The sequence below is a fragment of the Brassica rapa genome, chromosome A06, assembly GCF_000309985.2.
Source record: "Brassica rapa cultivar Chiifu-401-42 chromosome A06, CAAS_Brap_v3.01, whole genome shotgun sequence".
NCBI classification, from domain to species: Eukaryota; Viridiplantae; Streptophyta; class Magnoliopsida; order Brassicales; family Brassicaceae; genus Brassica; species Brassica rapa.
Window position 1 is genome coordinate 4,795,096 of NC_024800.2, and position 27,645 is coordinate 4,822,740.

General features: G+C 36.2%; 1 protein-coding gene, 1 long non-coding RNA gene and 3 pseudogenes across 2 annotated transcripts; 2 read left to right on the forward strand and 3 right to left on the reverse strand.

The window, feature by feature from the left end:
• Nucleotides 1-7,766: 7,766 nt before the first annotated feature.
• LOC103847887 lies at nt 7,767-12,078 on the forward strand (annotated as a pseudogene).
• On the reverse strand, nt 12,055-13,483 carry LOC117126025 (putative F-box/kelch-repeat protein At3g24610). The gene has a single exon (XM_033273273.1). It carries the CDS (start codon nt 13,419-13,421, stop codon nt 12,138-12,140), a length of 1,284 nt encoding a protein of 427 aa, XP_033129164.1. The 5' UTR covers nt 13,422-13,483; the 3' UTR covers nt 12,055-12,137.
• A 679-nt stretch (nt 13,484-14,162) lies between these two features.
• Nucleotides 14,163-16,245, forward strand: LOC117126026 (annotated as a pseudogene).
• A 44-nt stretch (nt 16,246-16,289) lies between these two features.
• LOC103872202 lies at nt 16,290-17,966 on the reverse strand (annotated as a pseudogene).
• A 4,689-nt stretch (nt 17,967-22,655) lies between these two features.
• Nucleotides 22,656-26,117, reverse strand: LOC117126027. The gene is made up of 6 exons (XR_004448554.1): nt 24,842-26,117; nt 24,238-24,325; nt 23,462-24,164; nt 23,178-23,328; nt 22,959-23,095; nt 22,656-22,863 (listed from the first exon to the last, which is right to left on the reverse strand). It is a non-coding gene; the product is annotated as an uncharacterized LOC117126027 (long non-coding RNA).
• Between the last annotated feature and the right edge of the window lie 1,528 nt (nt 26,118-27,645).

Sequence of the window (27,645 nt, forward strand, 5' to 3'; positions counted from 1 at the left end):
CGTGGACGACTGAATTATAAGTCGTCTGTATATAATTAAATCTTGAAGTTTTTTTTTTCAATTGCAAAACTAACCTATGACGACTTAACTTTAAGTCGTCTACTTTTAAAAAAATATTATTATTTTAATTTTCACTAGACGACTGAAATGTAAGTCGTCCAAAAAGTCAAACTTCTGAAATAATCCAGTCAAATGCAAAACTAACCTCTGACGACTGAAATGTAAGTCGTCTAGCTTTTTTGGAGTTTTTTTTTAACCAAACAATAGTAGACGACTTAACTTTCAGTCGTCCGAAATAACAGATTTCAAAGTCAATTGCAAAAATAACCTCTGCGTTGACCAGACGACATATAGTTTAGTCGTCTAGACAGCTTAGATTGAAGTCGTCCGCGTCTTCTCCACTAGTTTTTAAGTCTTCTACGTTAATTTTTGAATAACTTGTATTTTTAAGAGTGATAAGTAACTTCAAGATATGTAAAACTCATATTTACAAAATATGTTTTCTCCCTTAGTTTTACTAAATTTGACTAAGTTTTTCAATGCAAACTTATAAAAAATATGATATGCTTTGATTAGTTACTATTGTTTGTTTCCATCTCTTACCAACATTCTTGTTTATTATGATGAGAAAAAGGCCATTGGAGTTTATTATTGCATATGAGAGATCCAAAGATAAGAAAAAGGCTACTGAAGTCTATTATTTAATTGATTTGTAAATGTGTAAACACATTGTTAGCACATTTAATACATCTTGGAAAACATTATTACTGATTTTACAAAAAATTCACAACTAAAAGAGTATACATGCAATTCACAAAACAGACCACAAACAAAACTATTATAGATCATTCATCTACAAAGACAAGCTTGGATTCCACTTGAGTAGACAAGACCAGACAACTTTTAAGAAGTCCAGACGACTTCTAAGAAGTCCAGACGACTTCCAGGAAGTTCAGACGACTTTGCCAGAAGACTTAGGAAGTTCAGACGACTTCCAGACGACTTTACAGGAAGTCCAGACGACTTTTAGGAAGCCCAGACGACTTCCAGACGACTTCCAGACGACTAACAAGGAAGTCGTCCCAGAAGTCTTCCAGATCTGAAAAACCTGCATATTAAATCCAGATCTGAAAAACCTGCATATTCAAAAACGTTCAAATGGCTTAAAAACAGAAAAAATGAATGGAAGATTAGATAAATCTACCTTTACAGAACACACAAAAATACATATCTAAAAATAATAGATCTACCTTTAAATTAGTAGAAGATGAGTACCATCTAATTAAAAACCTGCAAAAAAAAAAAATAGATTAGTAACAAAGACATGAGACAAAATTGAAAAATTCATATAAAGTTTGGTGTTTTCAAGTCAAAGAGATTAGAGTGGGTTTGGAGAGTTTTAGTTTGAGAAAAAAGTAAGAACTTTATACAACAAGAAGTTACCAAATGAAGAAAAATCAGACATAAGAACTTACCAAAACGCTCACAAAAATCCAGACGACTTCCTGGAAGTCCAGACGACTTTGTCGGAAGACTTCCAAGAAGTCCAGACGACTTCCAGACGACTTCCAGACGACTTCCAGACGACTAACAGGTAAGTCGTTCCAGAAGTCTTCCAAATCTGAAAAACCTGCACATCAAATTCAGATCTGAAAAACCTGCATATCCAAAAACGTTCAAATGACTTAAAAATAGAGAAAATGAGTGGAAGATTAGATAAATCTACATTTATAGAACACACAAAAATACATATCTAAAATTAATAGATCTACCTCTAAATTAGTGGAAGATGAGTACCACTTGATTAAAAACCTGCAAAAGAGATAGATTAGTAAGAAATACATGAGACAAACTGAAAAATTCATATAAAGTTTGGTGTTTTCAAGTCAAAGAGATTAGAGAGAGGTTGGAGAGTTTTAGAATGATGAACATTACATTTTTGTTGCAGCCATTTGAGAGGAGGAGAGAGAATGTGTAAATTTTTCTTTATATAGGGACACAAAAAATCCAATTAGATTAAATATTTTTGACTCAGACGACTTACATTTCAGTCGTCTGGTGAAGAAATTAAAACAGACGACTTACATGTAAGTCGTTCAGAAGAGTTTAATATTTTTAGCGGGAAATTAAATATTTTTAACGGGAAACTAAAATAGAAGACTTTCCAGACGACTTACAAGTAAGTTTAAGTCGTCTGGACGACTGAAATATACGTCGTCCGGGTAAATTATTCAACAGACGACTGAAATATAAGTCGTCCACACCATAAACATAACCCCTAAACTTAATTATCTAATTAAACACTTCATAAAACCAAATCAAACTTGAAAAGTGTTTACTATACACATAAATAAACACATATAAGTGAAAACTAATTTTTGAAAAAAAACATTTTAGTTTTCCAAAATCTAACCCTAACAATACGTACAATACTACAACATATGTTTGCCAAACTCCTAAACCAAAGTATTTCATGATTCACTACTTCCACTCATCTATCTTCAAAACAAATCAATTTTATCATATCTTAATTTATATCAGTTAAAACTGTTTATAATTACTTGATTTTTATTTTTTACGCATCAAAATATTGTTTTACAAGATTTATAAATTATTTTTAAAATAAACTGGTACCAGACGACTTATACTTCAGTCGTCTAGACGACTTCCAACATCTCAGACGACTCAGACGATTTACTGGGGCTATATTCGTAAAAATGGCTTCTGTTTTTTTGTTTGGTCACAAGGGGCTGAGCTGTAATTTTACTAGGCTTTTATGTTAGTTTTGCATTTGATTCAAGTTTGGGTATATGTTTGGAATTAAAATCAAGTTTTGTGTTAGTTTTGGCAAAAACCCCTTGTTAAACTCTCATTAAATAATTTTGGTGCAAATGACAAGAGAGTATATAGTGCAACCAATCAAAACTTCAAATTCAATTCAATCAAAATTTCCTTGAAAGGCGGGCTTTAATTCTTCGACCTGTTTCATTCTTCATGTAATAATAATCCCTGCAAAAGTGAGAAAAGTGAATATATACTCTCCCCACTTTAAAATGTATGATGTTTTAAGAATGTTTTATATTTAAAAATATAAAAAGATTTAAAGTATTTAAGGGTGATTGGTTATATTTTATAATTTTTATGATTTCACTATTTTTTAATTTGCATTTCAATGATATCTTTTAAAAGATAAAGCTAAAATATCATATATCTTGAAATACAATGAGTTTTTTTTTTTACAATAGTGAACCTTTTACAACATGTACGGATTCCCAGTGCTGCAGATTAACACAGTTGTCTTAAGAAAGTGAAGGAAATTTAATTCATTGAAAGCCCTTTCTCAAAAAAGAAAATCATTTATGTACATATTTTCTCGACCTAAAAATGTGATGGAAAATAGGTTAAAAGCGAGTGACCTTTTGGGCCATCAGAAAAGATCACTCTCATCATTTTGCCCCCTTTGATGTGGACCCTGCGCACCCATGCGTTACATAATAATAATTACTCCCTGATTTGACTCTCGGGATCTTTTTTTTTCTCTTTTATATTACTCCCTCCGTTTCAATATAGATGATGTTTTAGAAGGTTTGTTTTGTTTCAATTTACATGAAGTTTTGAGATTTTAAGGAAGTTTTGAGATTTTAAGGTTAACTTTAACTTTATTGGAAACTGTTCAACCAATTAGATTTTACAGTCTTTTTTATAATTGGTTAAATGATTTAAAAATTATATCTTTAAAATATTTTTTTAGAGAAATGTAATTTTCTTAAACTTTGTGCACTACTACAAAACATCAAGTATTATGAAACAGAGGGAGTAATTATTTATATTAGCTACTCGAAACATAGCCAAACATCACTAAATGCATACACACGCCTGGGTAGAACTCCACAATATCAAATCTGGAAAGGAATACAACGAACAAAATACAAATGGTGTTTCTATTTTGAAAATGATGCTTTAACAATGTACAAAATAGAATGGAGTTATAGAAAATAGAGTGAAATTAGAAATGCTTTAACAATGTATAAAAATTTGAAAGCCAGTTGAACGTCAGCATAAACTAGGACTACAATTACACAATTATGATCAGCTGTTCGGTTCTGTGATATTGATTCAAATTGAAACGTTTGATATTGGATAAAATTGTTATCAGTTCGGAATGAACATGATTTCTGAGATGGATTCTAAACATCTCCAACTTTATTCCATATTTTACTTCAAAAATTGAATTGAGAAATAAATAGAATGATGAACAAAAAATAAAAACATTATTTTATAAATTGAATAATATTTTTATTTTTTGTTCATTACTTCATTTCCACTGTATTTTATTAATTTTGGAATAAAATATGAAGTGAAGTTAGAAATACTATGAAAATTTAAATACTTGGAATCATAACAAAATGTCTGTATAGATGATCAAATTTTTTGAACAATTTGATCAGAGGTTCATTTTAAGCAAACTAACGTATAAAAACATAGTAGCTAGCGTTCCACCTTCTGTCAATTAGTAATATTAAATAAATAGTAGATTTCATTATTATTATACAATAGTTCCATAGACCAAACTTACTGTTTGTCTGTTTGAGAGTAATTACACTAGAGATGGGTCCTAACCTATGTATACTAACACATTGATTATGGTGCTAACTTACGAAAAGAAACAACCTTTTGTTTGCATTGCGGTACTCTAGTTGCTTTGCTGTGATTAATCAAATTTGAAGAAATGTTTACAATTTTAATCATATATTTCTCTGTTCAAAAATGAAATATATTTGTTGGATGAAATCACTCATATTAATTTTTTTGCTTTTACCTATGAAACATCAACGAGAAAATATATATAATTTATGCTAACCAATTATAAAACACATCATAAATCTAACGGTTTGCAGAGTTTTTTTAAAACTAGAATTCACCTAAATTATTTATAATATATTTTATATGTTGAAACGTCATCTTTTTCTAAAACAATCATATATTTCCACACAGAGGAAGTAATAAAAGTGGATAATAATAAAGTTTAAAAAATAGAAAGGGATGAAGGAGCATAATGGTCTGCCAAACTCTCATAGTAAGATCAGTACTTTTTTGTTCTGATCAGATTGTCTCCCCTGATTTCTCTACCTCTAATATCTTAGGGTCAGATTCATTATGCATGTACAGGGTACATTCGTTAAACATTAAAGCAAACAAAAGAAGCTGGCAGGTAATAAATGAATTCCTTTGTTATTATCTCTTGATTTGTTATCATATTATTGGTTTATAATATGTAGAAACCCTAGTCCCAAAATCCATCATCATTCCTTTATTTCTTCTGTAAATGTTCTTCAGCAGCTTTTGTCCCATGTGTCCCTCGGGAACAATGGGATAAAATTTAAATTTTTAACTCAAAACGCGTCATTATTTTCTACTACAGTTATTGCTTTTCTATTGTTTTATTTTTTACTAATTGTAATGTTATAAATTAATGGTTAGTTCATTATAGGCCCGCCTAGTTCATTATATTTCCTAAATTTACATATATACATCGAATTTTTTTTTGTCAACATATAATATATATATATATCGAATTAGTCCGAGAAACTGATCGGTAAGGTCTAAAGAATATCGTCTTTGGACAATATATTTCCCACGTGCTTTATCTTTTTCTTTAAGGGACAGTCAAACACAGCAAAGTCCATACATCTAATGTACACAGTCTTTCTACAACAAACAAAGAGAGTCAAAAGTAAAACCAGATAGAGAGTCATCAAACACCTTGAAGCAAAAACAAAAAAAATAGAAAATTTAGAGCAGTAGTTGATCCATAAACGAGTCTATTAAGCTATTAGCATTTTATACGATGTTTCATCGTTCATATACTCGAACGGATATTCACGTTGTATAATTTTTAAATTGTAGTATCAAATAAGCAATGACACGGACACATAACACACCAAGTTCCTTGACGCTCCACCAATTGATGGGCGTGGGTTATAGTAAAAGCTGTCTTAGTCTGGGTATCATTAATGGGCCTTACAGCCCAAAATTAAGTCAACATGTTTGGCCCATATTAACATTGCACACTTGTCTTTGTTTTTGGTTCGGCTTTCTAATTAAAATAAACCGAAGTATTGAATCGAATCCAATCCGGGAGAGAAAAAGAGCCGAAGCTGATTGGATTCTGGAAAAAAAGGAAACAAAATTGAATTAAATCAAAATTGAAGAAGAGGAAGAGAAAGTAGAGCAATTTTGAGTGAATGGAGTTGCAGAGGAAAGTAGCAGAAGCAATCCATGTATTGAATCACGATCCTCAATCTTCAAACAGAGTCGCAGCTAATCAATGCCTTGTTCCTCAGCTCTTGACGCAGATATGTCTAGCTCTCTCGGCGCTTCTCCTCCACGCGGATCTTTATTCGAAGCCCTTTGATAAGCTTATGTTCGCGCTTCAAAGTCTTCAAGCGCACGATGAGGGCAATGTCGTATTGCTTGAGCTTCTCACTGTCCTTCCTGAAGAGATATCTGACTCTCGCCATGGGTTTTGATTCCTCTGCTGTGCGTTCCACAGGGTACTACTTTTGATCTCGCCATTGAGGTGCTTGTTGAACTTGTGACTCGTCATGAGGTATATTCTTGAACTACATTTTATTGGCGTTTTTGTCTTCTGGTCTGATTTGTTCATTCATGACAATGTTGTTGCATAGGGTTTAATATATTAACATATTTAAAAAAAAAAAATATTAACATATTTTTTTATATAGTTCAATAGCAAAAAAACGTATATGCTTTTGGATTTCAATGGCTTTGACTCGTTTCATTCTTGCAGGATCTTCCTCGGGTTTTATTGTACAAAGTACAGTTGCTTAGAGATACACTTCTAAAACCAGCTCTTGTAAATGCTGATTTTAAAGTTGTCTCTGGCCTGGCATGCTTGATGTCTGAGATCGGACAGGCTGTGACTGTGAGTACTAACTCCATTTTATCATCTCATAAGAGTATGCATTCAGTGCTGGGATGTTATTACTTTTCACTTAACTTTTTTTTTCCTTTTGTGAGACTCGTGTCGGTTTTGTTCTAGGCACCATGCTTGATTGTTGAAGCAAGCTCTGAAGCGCTTATTCTAACTGACGCGCTTTTGAGGTAAATATAAGGCCTTGATTGTTTGCATTTGCTTTGGCATCTAGTCTGTACTTTAGCATTTTAACAAAAAAAAAAATTGTTCTTAGTTGCAAACACCATCCGAGAATAGGAGATTCCTCATCGGTGTACGTTTGCATTTTCTAAAAATATGTTAGGCAAAACTGAAACGTATAATTTGACATTCGAAACCTACCAGGCCTTAATTGTATGAAAATCTGGATATTCACAATGTGGTGCAGTTTTAAGCTGATTTGTCGCAGTTTCTTCTCGAAACATGGCTTGTTCTTTCGGTTGCCATTAGTATCTTACACTTTATTCTTCTTCACTGTTCATCAGTTACTTATACAGCTGTGCGTCATTTCCAAGTGAAGCCTGGGATATTGCGGACTCGACTTTACAATTTTGGTATCAATTTTATAACAATGCAGACTATTTTCTTTCATCATCCTATCAGAGAGATTTCTGCTTGCATTTGAGCTCAGACTTGTGTCTATTATTTTCATTATTTTAGGTAAACTTTTGCGACATATATTCTTAGCCTAAGTGGGAACAGACAGAACGACAGAAATCACGTGAAAGATATATTTCTCCCAGTTTTCTCAGCTTTAGTTGATGCTCTTGTGCTGCGCGCTCAGGTTACATCCTGGAAACTTTCTTAATGTTCAATGTCTCTTTCTGTTTTCTAACTATAGAAGCTATCATATCAATTGCAGCACTAGCAACTCCTTGGAAAAACCAATTTCAGTGTATTTTTATGTTAACCTGGAAATATTTCCTTCTTATTTATATAGCTCTCATTGTTGAGTTGGTTAACTAATAAGATTATGGTGGAATTTTATTAAACTTGGTTTCGATTCATATTCTTTACCATCTTAGTCTTACCTTTCTTATTTGATTTTAGAAATAATCTTCTTGAGCTCTTGGTAGATATTTGTCAGCTACTTCATCCTACAACATTTGTGAGTAAGGTGTCCCCTCACTTCAAAATTCAAAATCATTACTTGATTCAGTATTTGCCATGGTGATTAGTTTGTTTTATGAACCAGGCACGTTTTTCCCCAAGTTTATTTATTTCTGAAATGTGAGGTTGAAAGCAGCGTCGGTACTTTTTCCTTGTCTGATCAGTTCTCATGGGTTCTATTAGTGAACCATGCTCTGTATAACGTTGAGTCATTTAGATTATTACTTTACTCTGGTGTCTAGGATTACTTCAGTTATATGGTTGCTTGATAAGTAATTTTTGCCCTTTCATGCTTTGTGACGAAGTATCCAGTTATTTTTGTTATGTTATTTTAACCTTTTTCTTGCCGATATACATGTGGTTATTTTTTTGGCGGCCTACCCTCTTCAAATATTTCGATGCCCTTGAGGGAGATTGAGGCGAAGTTGTTTGCTCTTATTGCGGTTAGCACATATCACCTTTCTTCTTCCAATCAAGCTGCTTCGTTTTAGTTTTCTTGTTTAAAAACACCCTAAGAGGTGTGGGATCACGTTGTCTAGGTTCTTTACTATTATTATTTTTTTTGTCTCTGTTACTTATCCATCCATCGCCACTTTCTGTTTTGAGAGTGGGGATGATATCTTGTTTTTCCTTGTCTTTACTAACGATTCTACCGTGTCAGGTTTCTGAAATTATCTTGCAAGAGGGAGAGGCTTTTGATTTTTCATTGATCATGCAATTGGTTTCTGCATTCTCCGTCAGGCCATCCAGTGAGCTCAAGGGGTTTATATGTGTTGTATGTCAGTTCATACTCTTGCTTTTTCTTCTGGCTTCCCAAGATTTTTCTTGATCGTTGGCAGATGTTGTTGGCTCCTTTTCAAGATGGATCTCTGTTTTTCCAAGTAATGGTAGACCCTTGCTGTAAGTCTACTTTCTTCAGTGACCATTCAACATAATACAGTTACAATTCCAGTTTCTATATTCATTTCCATTCTGATTGGTATTTTTTACAATCTCCTGTAAGGAGATGTGTATGTTCATATCTCGTAACATCAATTGGTCTGATTATCTAAATGGTGCATGGTTTTTGTGTGTTTCAGATTATTTCTTGCAGGAGGGATTTCTGAACCCATTTGTTCACATGCTTGTGCCTCTGCTCTTCTTAAAATTTGTGAAGATGCTCCAGCTGTAATTCAGGAAGCATCTAATTTAGACATCTTGATGCGAATAGGAGAGGTTTCAGCTTCATGTATCCCTTTCGTTAACTGTTAAAGACAAGCTTCAAGTTACACTGACACATATATATTGTCTCCTGAATCATTATACTTTTACGGTTTTACCTTCCTTAGTGTTTGGATTTGTGGAATTTGGCGTTGGAAGATGAAGAAGAAGTCATTAGCGCTATCACTGTGATTCTTGGCTCTGTTGCTAACAAAGAGTTACAAAATAAATTATTAACTCAATTGCTTTCGTCCAGTTATGGAGTTCTCTCAAAACTTGCAAGTGTTTATATTGTTCAGTTAGAAAGAGTTCTTGATCATTTTTTTTTGCTGCCCAAGTAACTGTTTGTTCATTCTCTGCATTGATGGAAAAATAGTCAGCTAAATGTCCACAGATGATGCACCTCTGAGATAGAATTTGGACTAATACCTCTGATGAATTTAGGTAGATGATGACGTCAAGCCTTCTAGTAGACAGAACCCAGCCACTTACACACGAATGTTGAGCTCTGTTACAAGAGGTCTTTACAGGTCTGCTTCTGTGACTGCTGTATTTACTATCTTGCTTAAATACTTTTTAATCAAGCAGCCAGCGTGGGAACTTCAATTCATCTATGAAAACATTCCATAGTTGACATTGCATATTTTCGTTCTGATAACTTTTGATAACTGCAAACCATGATCTTTGGAACTTGGAAGCTTTTTTATTAGAGGCACAAATATTGATAAGAATATATGATTGATGAAGTTGTTTTTTTCACTTGTTCAATGATTTAGGATTGGAACTGTATTCAGCCACCTTGCCACGTCTCTGTCATCTGTCCCTGTGGCGGATGGTCCAATCCTTTCTTTGTTGACTGCGTTCTGGCCCATTTTGGAGAAGCTGTTCAGGTCTGAACACATGGAGAGTGGAAGTTTAGCTGCTGCAGCATGCCGTGCTCTTTCAGTGGCAGTTCAGTCGTGAGGTTTCAGACTCTCTTATCTTCTTATTCTACTAAGTTACATTCATCCTGTCATGCCTTAAGATCATGTAACACTTCTCTATTCCAAAGCATCCTGTACACTAGTGAATAACCAATTATATATTGCTTCCTACTGTAAGAGTCTGACTATGCAAATGATTTTGGACGATTATGGATAGTAGTTTTCACTGACATTTTGACATCTTATGTTTTGCATTATGTACAGGTGAGCACTTTATGCTGTTACTACCCAGTGTACTAGAGTGTTTATCTAGAAATTTTCTGTCATTTCAAAGCCAAGAATGTTACATAAGAACAGGTGAGATTCATAATTGAGGTACATACTCCACTTTGAATAAAGTCTCTTGGGATGCTAACTTTGATTCACTGGGTTTCTGCATTTAATAATATACTATGAACCAGCTCTCTGACATTTCGCCTTTTCCACACACTTGTTATCACAGCTTGTGTAATCGCTGATGAGTTTTGTGAAAAGGAGGTATACGGGTCCTTGTTTATCACCACGTTTGAGAGATTTACTCGAGCATCATCACTGATGGGTATAAATTCGTCATATATATGCGACCAAGAACCCGATTTGGTGGAAGCATATGTGAATTTCGCATCAGCGTTAATCCGCGGTTGTCATAAGGTGTTGCAATCATTCCTTTGCTCGTTGAAGTTTAACTTCTTATTCATCTTTCAAAACAAAAAGAGGAGTCTTGTGGTGAAGGGTTGGTTCCATTTCTGTTCTGATGAAGCAGGAATTGTTGGGTACTTGTGGAACACTTCTTGAAATTTCTTTCCAAAAAGCGGCTATTTGTTGTACAGCTATGCACCGTGGCGCTGCTTTAGCCGCCATGTCGTACTTGTCAGGTATGTGTGCTGTGGTTTACTATCTAAAACATGACATCTACTTTTGGCATACAAGACTCTTTGGTCATAAGCATGATTAATTATGTAATGTTTTTGACATGTACTCAGGTTTCTTGGAGGTTTCGTTTTCTTCCACGATTGAAACGGTGAATTGCAAATCAGAAGGATCATTCAGTGTGGTCACTGTCCAGGTTGTATCTCGCTGTGGAGAGGGGCTTTTGTCTAACCTAGTCTATGCTCTACTTGGAGTTGCAGCTATGTCAAGGGTAAAGAATTCTAAATAAAATAATCTCTCTCACAGTGATGGATTGTGGTGTCTATTGATTCACCTTTTCGGTTTGTTTTAGGTCCATAAGTGTTCGACAATACTTCAACAATTAGCTGCGATCTGCAGTTTATGTGAGAGAACGTCATGGAAAGGAATGTTGTGTTGGAAATCTCTCCAAGGATGGCTAAACTCAGCGGTTTGTCTCGTGATTACATTGAAACCGAACTCCTCTTCTGTCTTGTTCGTTCTAATGGATCTGCTGTTTGTTTCTTTTTATTTTCAGGTGTGGGCACTCCCGAGAGAGTATCTAAATCAAGGAGAGCAGAAAACATAGTGAGGGAATGGTCGGAAGCTCTAGGAGGCGCAGGGGTCGATTACCTTGAGAACAAAGGCTGCAACCTTGGAAGTAATAACAGTTTAGGAGGGGGACATATGCAAGGGAAACACGGTCGAGCGTTGAAGCGATTAGTGAGAGATTTTGCGGACTCTCACCGAAAGGATCCAAATCTAAACATCATATAAAATTATATTCATTGTTGCCTTAATGATAGAGGGCAATGCATGCATCTTCTATTTCTGATGTACAGTAGGAGAATAATACAACATTTGAGATTGAATCTTGATGAGAAGAACAATATACATCCATTGTTAACATCTAATATATCTATTTCAAAACTAGTTGTTAGATTAAAATTTCGTCACTATAAAGGGAGATATACAAGGAAAGTTGGATTATATTTTTGGGTTCAGACATCAACGGAGATAGAGTACAAGACCTTAGAGCGATCCAAGATAGGATCAAGAGTGAGGATAGCATTGGAACACTCAAGCACGCCATACATAAAGCCCCATTTGTTGCTCCTTGTGAACGAATACTCGGCACACCAAATGCGCACGCTCTTTTCAGGTAGGAGCTCTTTCCAGAAGACAACAACATTGTGGCCAGAGCTGGCGAGTTTGGCCCCGGGAAGTATATCTTCAAGGCATTTGGTGAAATTGCGCGTCTTCTTCTTCTTCTCCAACACTCTTGCCATCTTCCCACCAAAGTGAGCCACTCTAGATCTAGTGAGCTTGTCCTGCAGCCGTTTCATTGGGTGACTTAACAACTCAGTCCAATTCGTCCTCACTCCAGCACACCGATCCAACTCATGTGGCTCACACCAATAAATACACCCGTCGTTACCAACACTGTATAACACATTGTCAACCACACACCAATCCCTTTTATTCTTAGACCATGATTCTCGCGTCGCCGGACTCCCTCTCCCCCATTTACACAGGCTCAGCGAGTAGAAGAAGGTTCTATTCCATAAATCAATCACGTATATCTTGTCCTCTATCACCACACTCCCATGGATCAAACTCATCCTAGGGCGTGTATCCGGATCCTCCTCGTCCGGCATTGGCTCTGAAACTGTCAGGGCAGCCCATGTTTGGGTCTTTGGGTCGAACACTTCCCCCCAGTCAGCGGGTTTCTTGTCTTTGCAGCCTCCCAACACGTATATCTTCCCGTTCACCACTTGAGCCGTGGCGGATGCTCGGGCCACTCTCATGGGAGTCACTTGGTGCCAAGTGTGATACCGGCAATCAAGAAGTAAGACACCGGACGTGCGCTCGCCTTTAACCAATCCACCGAAAACATAGATGCTCCCGTCCAACGACACCACGGCGGATCCTTCCCGAGGCTGAGACGGGAAAAAAGGGATGGGTTGAGCCCGCTTCACGGTCTTCCCGGTGGCAGGGTCTAGCGTTGGGTGGAGGACGAACCAGCGTGGGATTATGTGCGGAGGCAGGCCTAAGCACACGTACACGCACTTCTCCGCGTGACCCATCAGCGATCTTGTCTTGTAGAACTCCGGCGAAACCACCAGCGAACGAAATCTCTTGGAGACGGCAGATAACGCCGCTTGGTCCAATCTGGAAACGCGAGCCAAGCAACTTATAGCCACCGCATCTGGCAACGAATCAAACGACGACGACGGAGACGTCTCCTTCTTCCTCCTTTTGGCGGCGGCGGCGTAATTGTACATCTCAAAGAACTTTAGATCTGAGATTGATTCACGATTGGAAGAGTCAACAACCTCTTTGATTAATTAATTTACTGAGGAGGAAGATAAAAATCAGATCGATCTTATTTATATATAGAGGGTACGGTACCCCTTTTCTTTTTTGTTCGTAGGTTGAAAAGGAAACACGCGATTCCTTATTACAGTAACTTTATGTTTTTTCCTTATTACAGTAAGACTTGACTTTGTGTTTTGTCCTTTTGTTCCTCACTATTTGGGCCGCAATTAGGTTATTAGGCCTATTGAGTTCAGATAAAGCCCATTTATTTCTTCCCGTGGTTTGCAAGTTATTGGCTGTTGGGATAGAATTTCCGGAAACCCTAAGGCAACTTTATGATGTTATCTTCTGTTTTACTGGAATGTTTCCATTTTTACTTCAGTAGAAACCTATCTGTTCGGTTTCATAGCGTGTCGTTTCCGAACTTCATGATGTGTTATAAATTTTAGAGATATTTGGAAATAAGGAACAAATTAACTATTGTCTTGTCCCCTTAGAATTAAAACTGAAATCATTGTCCCTATAGTATAACCATTAATGAAAATCCAGTTTAGTCCTTCCTAATTAATTTTAAAATACAATAAGGATTTAGTTATAAGGAAAAAAAATAAAATTAACAATTAGGATTTAATTATAAAGAAGTTAAAAATATTTTTTTAAGAAGTAAAAAAGGCCATTTCTCCTTGGCTTCAATTTTCCAAGGTGAAATGGTGCGATTATGGTCGATCGCGAGAGTCTCGAACTTCGGGAGACGACGGAGGCTCACGAGCAGTGGCGGCCATAGAACTAGTAGAGTGATGAGCTTCGGAGACTGAAGCCATGGCGCTTTGGGGCTACCAGGTATGGGAATAGTGGGAACCGACGCTTACGAACCAACTCTAGTTCCTGATTTACCTTCCGACGCAATGAGGAAAGCCAGCTCGGTTGAATCGGTAGAGATTCAAGGACTGTTGCGAAGAGAGTGGAAGAAGGCCTGGAGAATGTGAGAGTCCGATCAGCGTTTGCGTCTAGAGTGGTTTCAACGGCGATTGTAGATGATGGGTCTCTGTGGGTTTGGGGAAAATCGAAAAGGGGACAGCTTGGGCTTGGGAAAGGTATCATTGAAGCTCTGGTTCCTTCAGCTTTAGGTCAAGAACACATCGTTAGATTGGGGGCACGGACTTGCTCTTACTGTTGATGGTAAAGTTTTTGGGTGGGGTTATGTAGCTGATGGGAGAGTAGGGAATGTAGGACTTCCGCTTGATTCCTTTACAAATGGGTATGGTGGTGCTGATCACCAGAATCTTGACGAGGCGGCTGGGAAGAAAGTTGCGGAAGCTATGAGGAAGGAGAACAACATGCCTATAGCTTGGGAGCCTCGTCTGGTGGAAGAGTTACGTGGTGTGAAGGTAGAAGATATTGCTTGCGGGTCTGATCACTCGTTAGTCCTTTGTTATGATGGCACTCTTTTGAGCTCTGGGAGCAATGTGTATGGTCAGTTGGGTCGTAGGTCTAAGCAAGACCTAGGAATGTCACATGTTGATATAACCGGGTCTCCGGTTTCAATAGCAGCTTGGTCTTTGTCATTCTCTAGCGATCTGCAATGTTCAGTCAGATTCCAACACAAGGAGGGTTGTCTCATCATGGGGTTGGAACCGGATCCAGCAGCTTGGTAGGGGAAAGCCGGAAGAGCTGCCAAGAAAAGTAGAGGGTTTAGATGAAGAAACTCCAGATTCTGTATCAGCAGGGCGTGTGCATTCCTTGTGTGTAACAGAGAAAGGAGAAGCTTGGGTTTGGGGATGCGGAAAGAATGGTAGACTCGGTTTAGGAAGGTCGGTTGATGAACCTGAACAAATGTTGCTAGAGGACGTTGAGGGTTGTGTTCTTCAAGCAGGGCTTTGATCACAGCCTCATCTTAGTGTCTGATTGTCTAGATTAATGTTGCTAGCTTTGGTAAACTTTCACTTAAACAACTGGAAATCTTGTTTGTCATCATTTTTTTAAGAGCATAGAAATAAATCAAATGTTAAACCAATCATAGTATCTTGCCATTTTAGCTGAATAAAAAAAAAGAAGTAAAAAAGGTGCGTAAGAAGTAAAAAAATTAGAACCCTCGCCTCCGACTCTTCCCATCTTTCTCCATCACTTTTGCTGCAAGAGTGAGTGAAGTGATGAGGTTTATGTGTATTGTGCATTCTACGTTGGGTAGATCACTGTATCTTAGCTAGAATGCATATTCTAAGTTGTCGTAGATGGTGGATTTGATATTCTAACACCTTTAACCCATTTCTGAACTTACTATTCTAAATATTTTTCCAATCCAAAAATATTTTTCATGTATGCATATGCTTGACTACTTCATGTTTTATATTTTTCTTAATTTTTTTTGCATTGTAAATATATTTATGTGAATTTTATTTACAAGAAGGATAGTAAAAATCTAAAAGTGACAAAATTTGATTTTATATTAAGGAGACAATAGTTTAGTTTACTTGTTCATTTTTTTCTCAAAATTCCCATTTTACTCTTGTTGTGTGGTCAGCTTTTGATTACCCTCTCCATCTTCGACCTTGAAAGTTAAATTTCGGTTATAATGATCCGTCTTTGCTCCTTCCAAGATTCATGATCAGCGTTAAATATACCATCCTCGAGAAGTTAGTTGAATCTCTCGTTGGAGAAGACCTCCAATAAGTCTGAATGAGAATCTACATATAATGAACTCACACACATACACCAACAAAGGTTCTGGCCAAATTTTCACAGAAGCACAATGAGGGAATGGTGAAGATCTTTCAATATAATATTTAATTTTTTTAAAAAAAAGAAACAAATAAACGAACGAAAACATAAGATGATTATGAAGATGAAACAGTGTTGCGCTGTTGCTGCTTTTGAAAATGTCAGTGATCTTATTCCCAATCTTTTTCTCTCTTGCTTCCCAATAACCTCCTAAGTACCGATAATCCCCTTCATCTTTTCCAAACCATCTCGGTTTCCATCCTTTCTCCTGCAGCCTCCTTGCCTACACCACACACAGACAAATCAAAATACACTCTTCAACTGTTCAAGGTAAAAGATCTTGAGGTATATGATATCAGTGCCGTCTTAACCAATATAATAGCCATGGGCGAAACACAGAATATGTACCCTTTTATAAATATTTTCTATATATTTTTTCACTGCATTTTTTTAACTTGAACTCTAAGATCTGAAACCAGTGTTTTGAAAACTGGACCGGTCGGACCGTGACTCGGCCATCTATTCGGTTCCGGGTTATACTAAAAATCGGATTTGAGTTAAATTGACAAACCCAGTCAAAAACCAATAAAACTCGCTAAAACCAGTGATCAAGATTGATATTAAAATCAAAATTTTCAAATTCAAGTATTTTCTTAAACTGCGAATTTTAAAAATATTTCATAAAAAAATCATAATGTTTTCTAAGTATCTATCTAAATAAATTATTTTTATTATTTTATATTATTTAAAAAAAAATATTTTTGTTTCATATCATTTTTAGATTCTAATAATTCTGTAAAATTTTATAAAGATAATTTTATGTTATACATATAATAGTTACTTAATATACAATTTAATTAAAATTTAAAACCCAGTTGAACTAGTTGGACCGGTCCAACCATTGATCTAGTTACAATGCCAAATCGACGTCGGATCCGGTTTTCAAAATACTACCTGAAACAAATAGAAAAAAATATCTCAAAACTAATGGTGAATGTACATATTTTTTATTTGTTTTGTATGGTAATAAATAAATTAGGTTTACTTAATTATGAATCTTTTTGATAATTTAACATATTGAAATGAACCTTTAAAACAACACAAAAAATATTTAGACCTATGGACCCATGACAAATGTCCATGTTGCCATGGGTAAGAGCCCGAGGACCTACCAATTTTATAATAGTGAAATTTGTACCTGTCTCTACAACTGTTCAAGCCTCAGTTTTGCTGCGTGGTATTCACCGTTTTCTAGGTGTCTTTGGTCAGGTCTCAATCTTGAATCTGTTGACGGAAATTTGTCCATCATCCCAAGAGTTATCTCATTAAGAGAGATTGCAAAGGGGAGAGATTGTATCTTGTTTTAGTAGGAGATTGTCTATTTCCCAAAGTAACACAGCTTCTGTCATTGGATCGTATCCCTTTGGTTTTGTTGTCGGATCACCCAACACGTAGTACATTGCTTCATCCCATTTGCCTATCAAGATAGCTACTTTCTCCCCAGTTCTATTGTCTAGCACAAACCCATGAACCTGAAATATGATTTACAAAAACCAATGATGACTTTTTTGTTCGTTCTCTCTGTAATTCTTCATGCTATAAGCTTCAATGTCTAAGATACAATGAAGTTATAGGCTGGTGGCCTCTTACGAGAATGCAGATAATCATATAAATATTTATCAGAAATAAAATTCAAAAAATCATTTTACTACTTGACGAGGGTTCCTATCTTTGACTGACTGCTTCTTGAACTTCAGCCTGCAAGAATAGTTGCCACCACCTTTGATGCGCATAGTTCCATAATGATCGCAGTAAAGTTTCCCGAGGGTAATGTTGTATATGGAAGTGGTAACCTTGCTCCATTCATATGTCTCACCATCATCAAATTTCAGAGTCAAGACACCCACTGGGTCAAGCTGGATGGACCGTCCTCAAAATTTTCTTTTGATATTTGAGTTTCCCCAGAATTATGGACCGTCCCTCACAGTGGCAAGCAACTATCATTGGATGACGACTCATCTAAACAACAGCATAATAATTATGTTGGCAGAAAGGTCAGGGGTTGCTATTGTAGAGAATGGTTAAGTATAGAGTCCGGTTCGGGTTGGTTCGGTGAAGGCTTGAACGTACTTAACCATTCTCTACAGCTATCACATATATGCCCAATAAATTTAGAATGTAAAAGAGGAGAGAGATGTGTTGTTGGTTGACTTGCCTTCTCAGAGAAGAAACGAAGTCCTTTATCAGGCTAATCAGCTTCATAATATGTCTCGCCATGTAGAGGATTAAAAGGTTTGCACTGCCTGCCTTCCGTGGACGCATAGCCAGATACAGCGAGAGCTGCAATGTTAAGAAGCCTCATCAACTCATTGCCCTGAAACGAGAAAACATTATAATGTTAAACATAACTATCTAGGTTCTGACGACAACTATCTAGAGTTGCAGTACACTTGCAAAACGAGCACTCTTTTTCCGATCAGTGCTTAAAATAAAACATGACCTGTTTCCCCCACTCAAGTGCTCTGTCTATCAAGTAAGATTACTCCAAATCGTCAAAGCACATCTGCAGAGAAGAAAGTGGCTGCAGGCTGTCAGAGAAGATGGAGTCTTTATAGTAGATAGATCCATTGCCTTCAGCTTATCTGCTTCGATATGAAGCGCTTCTCAGCGCGTCTGCTGATAGGATATCATTACTATCAAAGAAAGCTACATCATCTTCATCAGATTCAACATTTGCTCCCTCGTGACTAACAGCCCATATAATGGGCTCCAACAGGGGCAAAGCCTGACCACCCAGTAGGTGAATGACTTTGATCGGTATCAAAGATATTACCACTGCAATGAAAAAGACCAAGAAGAGATTGAGAATCCCCCTCAGTGGTCCTTTCAAACGAAAGTAATAACGTTATCTGCCTCAGAGTCACTTCAATGTCAAACAGATTCACCCGTCCCGTACAGCAGCGGGCTAGTCGTCTAACGGGTCACGGCGGGCCTCTCCCGCGTGGGCTGCGGTCCTTAGAATGCATGACCAAACCTGTACTGCAGTATGGTCAGCGGTACGCGTCTTTATTAAACCGCCTGCTACAGCTTCCTTCAAGACCAAACGGCAAACATGAAGAACAAGAAATATATAGAGTGTGTTACAATAAAATATTATGATCTCAAGTGAAGTGTATTTAAATCAATAGTCATAATAACATTTTCTATTAAATGTTGGTTCATAAAATCTTTGAGAAGATGATTCAAATTGATTATCTTTGAGAAGATGATTCAAATTGATTATCTTGAACATCAACATTTAATAGGAAATATTATTATGACTATTAATTTAAACACAATTCATTTGAGATCATGATATCTATAACTAAATTGTTTAAATTCATGTAATACAAAAAAACAAGAGTCTTAAATGTATAACATAATGCATATTCATACTTTTACTCTACTTGATTCATTACAATATCATAAATAAATAAGAATTTTTATGAAGTTATTTCAATTGATATCTTACATCACATTAAGAGCAAGAAAAAGACGAAAACGAAAAAAGACGCTCCCCCAAATACGCGACTCCGAAGGCGAACCCTAACAAAACTTCAGCTTGCTCAGCCGACGGCGACCTCCGGTGCTCCGGCTCCGGTGTTGACTCCGTCGTCGGCTGTCTCCCTTGTCCCTACGCTTTTCTCTCTTCTCCATTGTTTCCCCTCCTTTGTTCCATCTCTTGTTCGTCGATATGCCTTCCGTTGTGGGCTCATCTCCGGCGTCGCTGCCCGGAAGGCTGAGTTCTGGAGCGGTGGTGAGGCGTGTCTAGAGTTGGAGCGTGGGTGGTCTCTCCGCGGTTGTTCTCTGAGATCTCGTTCAGATCTGGCCAGATCTGCCTTGTTGGTGGTCCGTCGGGCTCAGTGGTGGTGCTCTGGTCTCGTTTGGTTCTTCCAGCGGTGGCTTGCGCGGTTGATGAAGTGAACCTGCGTTCTCGGTAGGGAGGTTAATGATTCTCGGATCTCTTTGCAGACCCTTCTTCTTCTCTCATCACCAGTGAGAGACTGTTGTGGTAGGCTGAGATTTTGGGTCCTGGTCGTATGCCTCGGTGGTGGTGGTGAGCTACTGCCGGCGGTTTCTCTTTGTAGGTGGTTGCGGTTGGTTCTTGTGGCTAGAAGGCTTGACCGTCAAACCTATGTCGAGGTCTGAGCTCTCCCTGCGTGTCTGAGTTGGATGTGGCGGTTCTAACGAAGCGAGTAGGTTGGAGCTTTCTTGTATGGTGATTTGCAGTCTTCGGTTCTCGAAGGTTGTCCCTTGTGCGAGTGTGCTGGTCCATGGTGTTGTCGACCTGGTCTACTCTCTCGGTGGCGGCTTGGGTTGCTTCACTAACAGTTATAGGGCGAGATTCTTCGGATTCAAACTCTTGTGGTGTTAGCTTCTATCATTGTGCAGGTCCCGGTGGTTGTGGCGAGCTTATCATCCACTTGCCTCTCCGAATAAGAGCGGCTTTCTAGCTTGTTGCTATGGTGTTTGTGGTTTGGTGGGTCTCTTGAGCTCAATAGGAGTTTGGGTGCTTGTGAGGTTGGATAAGGAGTAGTAGAGGAGGCAGGTCTGGTGGATGAGGTCAACGACAGCCGATGCTTCGACAAGTGTTTGGTTGGTCGGCCGGAGCAACCTCTATTGTCGTCTGCTGCAACTTTTTGCCTCATGATGCGTCGGTGCTTGATGCCCATCGTCGGACTTCCGTGGTAGGTGAATTTTTTGGAGGCGAGCTTGGGGAGGCCAATATTTACCGGCTCGTGACTCATGGTGTTCAATATCGCCTCAACACTGTCTTCCGCAACGCGTGTCGCACACTCCAAGTAGCTTTGTTGAGTCCTTCCACCTTTCGCGCTGGCTCTTGGTTTTGGGTATAGTAGTCGTGTTTTACACTCTGTTCTTCGTTGTTGTGTTGTAGGTTGTTGTTTTCCGCTACTTGTAACTCTTTGTAATTTCTGTAAAAAACTCGAAAATGGTAATACAATCTTAACATGTTTACCAAAAAAAAAAAAAAAAAAATCTTACATCACATTTGCTACTTCAAAGTGATCCCCATCATCTTCAACTATTAGCGAAAATAAATAAATTGAAATGTTCAAGATAATCAATTTAAATCATCTTCTCAAAGATTTAATGAATCAACATTTAATAAGAAATGTTATTATGACTATTAATTTAAACAAATTTCATTTGAGATCATGATATCTATAACTAAATTGTTTTAAATTCATGTAATACAAAAACAAACAAGACAATCTTAATGTATGACATAATGCATATTCATACTCTTAGTCTAATTGTTTCATTGCAATATCATAAATAAATCAGAATCTTTATGAAGTTATTTCAATTACATCTCATTTGTTACTTCATCATCTTCAACTATTAGCCAAAATAAATAATTTGAAATGTTCAAGATAATCAATTTGAATCATCTTCTCAAAGATTTAATGAACCAACACTCAAAAAGGTGTATTTGTTATATATCTTACCTTTTCTAATCTGGCTTAGTAAATGTGAATTAGTTCTTTCAAACTTTACATATCCACTTTGCTTTGAGTTTGTTATATCTACCAATGATATAAGAAAATATCGGAATTCAAAAATTGGGCAAATTATAGAATATCTCATAACACAAAAGTTTGTTATATGTAAGTCCTGCTCCTTCACTTCTTTTAAAAAAAAATTTAAAAGTTTTAGACTTCTTTTGCTGGCGCAGAAGCTAAGGTAATTTCTTCTCTGCAGGCAATTAAGGTTCTTAACATGATTAAGCTCCATGGGAAGTCTATACATGCTAACAAGGTATCGTCTTTGTTTTTGGAGCATCCTACATTTATATAAAACAATTGTAAAGCTTATAATTAGTACTGTATAAATTTTGATTGGTTTTAAAATTATTAAGTTTCATTTATGTACTTGTATTTAAAAGAAAGTACCATCGACTTGTATAACGATTCTTTATTTGTTGTCTTCAATTTATCGTTTTAACCAAAATAATTTTGTCAACCTTTTAACCAAAACTTAAATTTAACAAAAACGGTTTAAGAATTCTAACACCTACAATTTGATCCTGCCCTACAATCTGAGTTGCAAACCTACAAACTGCATTATTATTATTCTCGCATTTGCCTCACTTCTTCTTTTGTGTTTCATGGTCTTTTTTTTAGGTTCCATGACCTTTGTCTATGGTGCTTTGATAGTATTGTGTACAAACTCAATATTAAATTTTACTTTAGTTATACACATTCTAAGTTATTATCCAGGCTACACATGTTTATATAAAAAATTTGTTTTATATTTATAATAATTTTAAAATTATCAAAATAGAAGATCGTGTTTAAAATTGTAACCTTTTAATTAACTGCCATTTTCTATTTTTGGATTTATATATACATAAATTATGTTTTAAATGTACATTTCATATTTAATACACATTATGTTAATATTTTTTTGTATATGTAATCTTATGATATAATATTTTATAATCACATTTAATATGAGTAACATATACTAATTATTGAATAAAATTAAATTGCATCTTTTTCTCCAAAAAAATCACTGTTTAAATAAAATATGTTCTATAAATATTGAAGCTAACCTAGGGTACATGAAGCTAAGCTGATCACCACCGTGCTTGTATTCCTCCAACATCTGAGGATGATACTCCAGTATCTAATGTTTTTTTTCCCAAAGATAAGTGACTGTTAAAACCATTAAAGAGCAGAGAAAAGCAAGATGTGTAGAAGAAGAAATGCTTTTTGTGTTACCTCTCGGTAGATTAATTTCTGACATCATCATTTGTTAACTTCTTTCTCTCGAAATCAAACTCAAGCTTTGAGATTGGCTGTGTTGATGGCTCACGCTCTGAGTTTGACAAACCACTGAAGTATGGATCAGATAGTGCCTGTAAATAAGCAAAATCAGAACAATGAAAGATAAGAGTTTAAGTCTGTGTAAGAAAATGGGAAAGAAAAACAAAAAGGTACATCTTCAGCAGATGCACGGTCTTTGGGATCAAAGGCAAGCAGGCGTTCAAGAAGGCGGAGAGCCAAAGGATCAGCTTTAGAGAACTTATGAGAGAAAGGGACTGGCTGTTTTTTCCTCTGCTAAGATACCTCCTCGCCTTTCATTTCTAATCTGTCATCATTTCAAGATTGCAACATCATATTATAAAAAATTAACTCACTCTCAAATGACGATGGTATGTAACACATTAATCTGCTAGAGAAAAAATTGAACATGTTTTTCTTAAAATTATTGAGTGACTAACCCTTGATATAGACTCAGGAGGTGGAGTGCCAAGGAAGTCAGTCATAAGATCCAATTGGTGGTGCACCACGTTTTTCCCGGGAAACAAAGGCTTACCCAAAAGCATTTCCGCAAAAAAGCAACCAACACTCTAGATCTCAATCGCAGGTGTATACTGTAATATGAAAAAAGAGTACATTTAGAATGAGAGGTAACTATAGAAATTGGGTTCAGTGAAAAAAGAATCTTGTGGTCATGTTGTTTCTCCTGAAAAGTTAGTCATCTCCTCAACCAACTTTTCCTGGTCATGTAGTGTAGTTGTTGAGGAGAAAGATGTGTCTCAGAGATACATCTCTGTACAGCTTCGACTTCACTTGAAGGTTAGCTTCAAGAACCGAAGCTATAGAGCAGAAATGTCGGTTCATCGCCACAAACTTCTATGGTGAATCGTAGGTAAACTATTCTTCCTCTGGATTGATAACATCCTGTGGCGAAGGAGGTATTGTGAGATCCTCTACATCCTCGTGCTCCATGAGAAGCGAGTCGAGCGTTTGGCTAAAGTCCGTCAACGCCATGAGGTAGTTCATCACATAGTTCGTTAGCGGGTGAATCGCTCCTCCAGTGAATGATGAGAGGAGACATCAGAAGCAATAGCACTCTTGAACTCAAGAAACGTCGCTCTCGCGCAGTCCCCGAGCCTCCTCATCACTTCTCTGTACTCCGTTCTAACCGATAAACCGAGATGATGATCAGAGAAGATGTCTTAATTGAGAAAAAACTTTTTAATTAAATTAGTACTTTTCACTTCCTAGAGAAGGCATTGTTGTAAATTGGCAGGTGCAACGTACTGCCTTGGATTGACTTGTTTGACAAATAGTTGACAGTCCTTCACAGAAGAAACAACAAATAAGAAGAGTCAGACCAAGCTACGAGATTACATATCAGTATGTCCACTTCACTCAAAGCGAAGGGAGACAACAACACTTCAGTGAAGAAAAAAGGGCAAGCTTTGTCTATACAAAGAGATGATGAAACGCAAACAATAGCTACAGTTAACAGTTTCTAGCTTCAACAAACGAAACAGCCAAGATTCCATTTTTAAAAAAAAAATATATACCAACTTCCTCCAGTAGAAGTTTCAAAAGCAAGACAAACATGAGAGACTATACTAAACACATGAAGACGAAGACATAACATAAAGCTTCATAAGAAAAAAAACGTTGTGTCGAAGTCAATAAACAAAAGGGAGATAATTAGTCTTTAATCAAAGGAGGATTTGAAGTTAAAAACACAAGCAGATTGTAAATTATCTGAAGTTTGAAGCTAAATACTTGTTAATCTAAAGCATTAACCAGATAATAATCAAAATGCAAATTTTCATCGGAACAGAAACACCAATCACCTTGAGAAGATCGATGGTGTCGGCGGCCATGCGTCCCTTGATAGGAAGACCAAGACGAATCTGCTCTCTCTCTCCACAACAACAGGAGCTGGGGCGGAACCATTAGCGACAGTGATTTGAACGGAGGCAACGCAGGAAGTAACCAATATGAGGCATCTCAGGCGAGTTCCGCCGAAGGAGAAAGCAGTGGAAGGAGACGGGGAGAAGAGTGGGGTTGACGGCGAGAGGGAGGGAGAAGAACATGGTTTCGTTTGTAGAGAAGGTGATCGATCAGAGCTCTTTACGCTTTGAATCGGAGAAGACGAAGAGGCAGAGGCATAGATCCTCGAGACCTCCGTCTGCTTAAGGATTCATCGCGATCTCCGTGCTCTGCAGGTAATTTTTTTTTCTTAGGTTTGTCGAAGACGAAGCCCAGAGTAATAAAAGTAAACAACAGAGGTCCAAACGTAAATACCACAATGGAGACCGAAGCCCATCTGACGTGGCAAAAAGAAATGTTCTGGTTGGAAGATTATTTTTGATGACGTGGCATAGCTGAGAATTGAGATTATCTCCCTTTTAGTATTGTATTGATTATTTATATTAGCTACTCGAAACATAGCCAAACATCACTAAATGCATACACACGCCTGGGTAGAACTCCACAATATCAAATCTGGAAAGGAATTCAACGAACAAAATACAAATGGTGTTTCTATTTTGAAAATGATGCTTTAACAATGTACAAAATTGAATGGAGTTACAGAAAATAGAGTGAAATTAGAAATGCTTTAACAATGTATAAAAATTTGAAAGCCAGTTGAACGTCAGCATAAACTAGGACTACAAGTTACACAATTATTATCAGCTGTTCGGTTCTGTGATATTGGATTCAAATTGAAACGTTTTGATTATTGGATAAAATTGTTATCAGTTCGGAATCAACATGATTTTCTGAGATGGATTCTAAGAACATCTCCAACTTTATTCTATATTTTACTTCAAAATTGAATTGAGAAATAAATAGAATGATGAACAAAAAATAAAAACATTATTTTATAAATTGAATAATATTTTTATTTTTTGTTCATTACTTCATTTCCACTGTATTTTATTAATTTTGGAATAAAATATGAAGTGAAAGTAGAAATACTATGAAAATTTAAATACTTGGAATCATAACAAAATGTCTGTATAGATGATCAAATTTTTTGAACAATTTGATCAGAGGTTCATTTTAAGCAAACTAACGTATAAAAACATAGTAGCTAGCGTTCCACCTTCTGTCAATTAGTAATAGTAAATAAATACTAGTAGATTTCATTATTATTATACAATAGTTCCATAGACCAAACTTACTGTTTGTCTGTTTGAGAGTAATTACACTAGAGATGAGTCCTAACCTATGCATATTAAGGGCATCTCTATCCCTACTCAATTTTTTCCTCTAAAATGGAGTAAAAGTGAATATGGAGTAAGGAATGCTCTAACCCAACTTCATATCTCACTCCATAATGAAATTTACTCTATAAATGGAGTAATCTTTTTTTGTTTGTTCATCACTCCATTATGGAGTTTGAAATGAAATAGAGTTGAAGCAATTTTACTTCATTTTCACTTTTACTCCATTTTGAAGGAAAAAATGGAGTTTTACATTGGAGATGCTCTAACACATTGATTATGGTGCTAACTATAATCTTACTTTTCAACAAAATTATTTAGAATTAACGTTCTTGGAAATATTAGTATAATGAAGGTAAGCTTTTGCTCAAAAATAAATAAAATGAATGTAAACAATTTTATACGAAAAGAAACAACCTTTTGTTTGCATTGCGGTAACTCTAGTTGCTTTGCTGTGATTAATCAAATTTGAAGAAATGTTTACAATTTTAATCATATATTATCTCTGTTCAAAAATGAAATATATTTTGGATGAAATCACTCATATTAATTTTTTTGCTTTTACCTATGAAACATCAACGAGAAATATATATAAATTTATGCTAACCAATTATAAAACACATCATAAAATCTAACCGGTTGCAGAGTTTTTAATAAAACTAGAATTCACCTAAATTATTTATAATATATTTTATATGTTGAAACGTCATCTTTTTCTAAAACATCATATATTTCCATACAGAGGAAGTAATAAAAGTGGATAATAATAAAGTTTAAAAATAAGAAAGGGATGAAAGGAGCATAATGGTCTGCCAAACTCTCATAGTAAGATCAGTACTTTTTTGTTCTGATCAGATTGTCTCCTGATTTCTCTACCTCTAATATCTTAGGGTCAGATTCATATATGCATGTACAGTTTACATTCGTTAAACATTAAGCAAACAAGAAGCTGGCAGGTAATAAATGAATTCCTTTGTTATTATCTCTTGATTTGTTATCATATTATTGGTTTATTAATGTAGAAACCCTAGTCCCAAAATCCATCATCATTCCTTTATTCTTCTGTAAATGTTCTTCAGCAGCTTTTGTCCCACATGTGTCCTCGGGAACAATGGGATAAAATTAAATTTTTAACTCAAAACGCGTTCATTATTTTCTACTACAGTTATTGCTTTTCTATTGTTTTATTTTTTACTAATTGTAACGTTATAAATTAATGGTTAGTTCATTATATTTCCTAAATTTACATATATATATCGAATTTTTTTTTTGTCAACACATATATATATACCGAATTAGTCCTTGAAACTGATCGGTAAGGTCTAAAGAATATATCGTCTTTGGACAATATTCTGTTCCATCACAATGTGGTATGGTATGTTTTCAGAAGATTTGTTCACTCTTGTTCTGTTCCATCACAATGT